The sequence below is a fragment of the Vigna umbellata genome, chromosome 1 (genome assembly GCF_029865625.1).
Source record: "Vigna umbellata cultivar VRB3 chromosome 1, Vumbellata_1.0, whole genome shotgun sequence".
NCBI classification, from domain to species: Eukaryota; Viridiplantae; Streptophyta; class Magnoliopsida; order Fabales; family Fabaceae; genus Vigna; species Vigna umbellata.
Window position 1 is genome coordinate 74864840 of NC_142165.1, and position 3959 is coordinate 74868798.

The window sequence follows — 3959 nt, forward strand, 5'->3', positions numbered from 1 at the left end:
ATAATTTAATAGCATGTAATCACCACCATTAACTATTTTCTATAATATGTCATTTACTTTATATCAATGTATTAAAAACTAAACAATGCATTAAATATATTAAATTAGTATTTAATATATTTTATTAAATGTTTTAAATTTTAATTAATTATGAAATACTTTTTGTGTTCTCGGATAATTACGTAATTAATAACTTTTTTTGTCTTAGTTAGCATTTATCATATGCATGATGTAAAAAATAATTTAAATTTTAAATAACATCTTTTAAAATGAAAAAGAGAACCGGTAATCCTATTATCGTTTTTAGATTTTATTAAAACTGAGTATATAACAAAGGGTAGTAGAACATATAAATAAAAGGTTTATGTAAAAAAGAAAGGAAAATTAAAAAAATAATTAAAAATATAATTAAAATATTTTAACGGGCATGAAAAGAAGGAGAGTAACTTAAATATTTTCAATATTGTTTTTTTAATTAAAATTCGAGTTGAGGTTTATCTATTTTCATAATAAATAAAAAAAACTGAATTACTTAACAGTATAGAAGTAAATGACAGTGTATGATATAAAAAAAATAGGACAGATTTGTAAGAATTCTTTCAGTAATATTTGACTTAGTTAATTTATGTGAAGCGATAGTTTTATAGTTAAGAAGAAAAAAAATAATATTTTGAAAGGGCTTTTTTGTGTGGTCCTCATTCGTGAGGTGTGAGTCGCTTTGTGTCCGCAGAATTTAATAATGGAATAAAGGAACGGTTACAATAGAAAAATGAAAAGAAAGAGAAGTTTGAGATAGAAGAAGATGGTTAGTAAGGAAGAGAAAAACGTGTTCTCCGAACTAACCGACGACATCGTTTTGAACATCTTCTACAATCTCGAAGACGATCCTCGCCACTGGGCTCGCTTGGCCTGTGTTTGCACCAAATTCTCTTCCCTCATAACCGATTTCTGTTGGAAGTCCAAATGCTCCCGCACCATCCCCTCCGACCTCCTCTCCGCCTCCGACCACCCCCCGCTCTCCCTCCACAAGCTCGCCTTCTGCTGCCCCGGCCTCCGTCACGCCGGTCTCCTCTTCGATACTTCCGATTTCGGACTCGAACGGGACCTCGGCCCTGACCTCATCAACCACTCTTCTCCCTCCAATCCTCCTCCGCCGCCACCGCAACCTCAATCTCTACAAACAGTCTCTGATTCTGATACCTCTTCTTGCTCTTCCTCGTGTTGGTCGCTTTTTGATGACCTATACTACGACACGCTCTACGTGGCGACGGAGTCGGAGGCGCCGCGGCTGGCGGAGCCGGTGAGCGCGGGCGTCGTTTCGAATGGCGCGTGCAAGAAGCGGAAGGTATCGCGGTCGTGGCGGTCGCACCTGGCGTCGGGGAGCTGGAGCCTGAGCCGGGAGCAGGGGAGCAAGCTGCTCGGGAGGCAGTTCCGCGACGATATCCTGTACGTTTGCGACTGGCCGGGTTGCGTGCACAAGGAGGAGAAGAGGAAGTACCGCCTCTTTAGAGGCGTTTTCAAGAACTTCAAACGCACTAGGGTTTGGAGAACCATTCACGACGGCAACAAGAGGAAGCTGGATCTGCCCTGCGCCTTCTGCGCCTGCAAATTCACCTGGGATCTCCACTCTGCCTTCTGCCTCCGCCGTGTGTTCGGCTTTCACGACGACGGAGAGCCTGTGGTAAGAGCCTATGTTTGCGAGAACGGACATGTCTCCGGTGCTTGGACCGATGTTCCCATGTACACTTGATTCATTCATTCTCACAACAATTATCTGTTTCAAATCTCGTTTAGACTTTCTGTACTGCATTTTTATTTTCAACAATGTATCTTTCTATCTGTCATTTTCATTTCGGAGTTTCTTGCTGCTATAAACACACGAGTGATTCAGCTTCATTCAGATCACGACATTCCATTATTTTAAGCGCTTACATGTCAGATTGCAAATCTTTGCTTGCGAAGTTTCCATCACCAAGGTTCTTTCCCCTTCACGGTTTTCTTTTTCTTTTTATCATCGCTCAAGCTTCTTCTTTCTGTGCTACGTCGATTGCAGAGGAAAATTATTCACTTCGATATTCTTGTTTGTGTTTTGGTCCGAAATCATAATTAGAGTTTAATTAACTTATATTTCATATACTTCATTTAGAATTTGTGAATGATTATTACATCTTTAGCTTACAATTTCATTCTGTGATTCAAAGCTTATTATATCAGTTCTTGCTTGATTAGGTTTTTATGGTTTTGAGGAGAGTATCACGGAAAGTTGGGATTTGATTTCCTTTAGAATTTTCATGGCAAATAACTTGCTCTCTACACCCATCCTATCTTCACTTCTCCGTAATATTGCTATAAGTGATCGGGTCCTATCTACTGGTACACTAACCCAATTAAAGTTATTCTAGACTACTTTATTTTTAAAATTAATGAACATATTAAAACTAATTAATAAATTTTTAATTATGATTTACTTGTAGTGAATTTTAATTAATAAAAACTAAGGTTTGTAAAGTACTCGACAATGGAGAAAATATTTACACTAAACACATCTTAGAAATTAAAATGGTTGTTTTCAATATTCTGTCAGTGTAATCATTGTGAAAATGTACGCACATTTGCTCGAAATTACTCAAATTAGATATTTTTAATCTGTATTAAAAATTTAACAAAGATTAAATGTTCACAAATACAGAAAGGAAAAAACTATAAATAAAGTTTTATTGTTGTGATTGACAGAGATCCATTAAAAGTATGATACATGCATTGAATTCTCTCACATATTTTTACTTGAACATGTGTGCAAAGGACAATCGCAAATCCCCTGGCGGTGCTATTGTTCTTGGAAGTTATTTTATTTCTTAATCTATGATTTTTACAAGGATTTCATTAAGCCACGTCACTCGCTAGGAAAAAAAATCAGCAAATTTGTGGAGGGAAAGTTATCATCTTTTTCTTTTCCTTTTTAAGTTATTAGTTAAATTTCTTTGCTGTTTAGGCTTTTAAAATGAGACTTTAAGACAAATGTGTAAGGGTGTGTGCAATTAACTTTTCTCTTTATTTCATAGAATAAATATCTATTTTTAAATGATTTTGGAAATTACTGTCGGTTTAAATGTTATCATGCAACTAAATTTAGATCACCTTACTTTTTCAAAACCTTTTTCTGACAATAAATCTGATGTCTATTATGTGACACTCATACCTTTGTATATTTATGTTAAATTGTTGATTGGAATTTTATCACATGAACTAAAAAGTAAATAGAACGACTAAAATATGTGAATTAAAAGTACAATTAAGACAAAATTAATTTTCAGAAACAGAAGTGATATTTTTTTAATAATTATATTCACAAGTTAGCTCCCCTGTAAATTTATACAAATATACTCCACAATTACATGTGAGCTTATTCTACTATTTGACTTTGAAATGGGTCCTTTAATATTAAAGAAAAGGACCCGAAAAGAGAGATTGAATAATGTGTTTATATTTTAAACATAAAAAGATTTTCGTCAGAGAATAACAATTGTTTCTCGATATTTATTTTCATAAATCTCTGAACAGTTGACTGTATTATTGCACTACACTTTGTATAAAACCTAACCATAAGATGGAGAAGATATATTCATATTTTGTCACCTTATGTTCGATACTGACCGAATGATCAGGAGTTCAAATTATTTGGAGATTGAAGATAGCAAATGTTTTGGACTCACCCTTCAAATATTATCTATAAATCTCCAAAAGTGTATATTCTAACACAAAAATCACAATTAATAACAATGAAACTCAGCAATTCAGAACCTTATCCTTCAAAACTTTCTAACAATATCAAGTGCCCATGTTATTCTTTCATTGTTTCTTCTATATTGCTAATAATAAGAAGAAAAACAAATCTTCTATGTTTATCCACAAAACCATGACCATTAATTATTGTCAATTGACACTGTTCATAAACCATA

General features: G+C 34.4%; 1 protein-coding gene across 1 annotated transcript; it reads left to right on the forward strand.

Annotated features, from left to right (window-relative positions):
* Positions 1-763: 763 nt before the first annotated feature.
* Positions 764-1896, forward strand: LOC148206297 (phytochrome A-associated F-box protein-like). Its single transcript, XM_088104205.1, has one exon. It carries the CDS (start codon positions 803-805, stop codon positions 1748-1750), a length of 948 nt encoding a protein of 315 aa, XP_087960331.1. The 5' UTR covers positions 764-802; the 3' UTR covers positions 1751-1896.
* The last annotated feature ends 2063 nt before the right edge of the window (positions 1897-3959 follow it).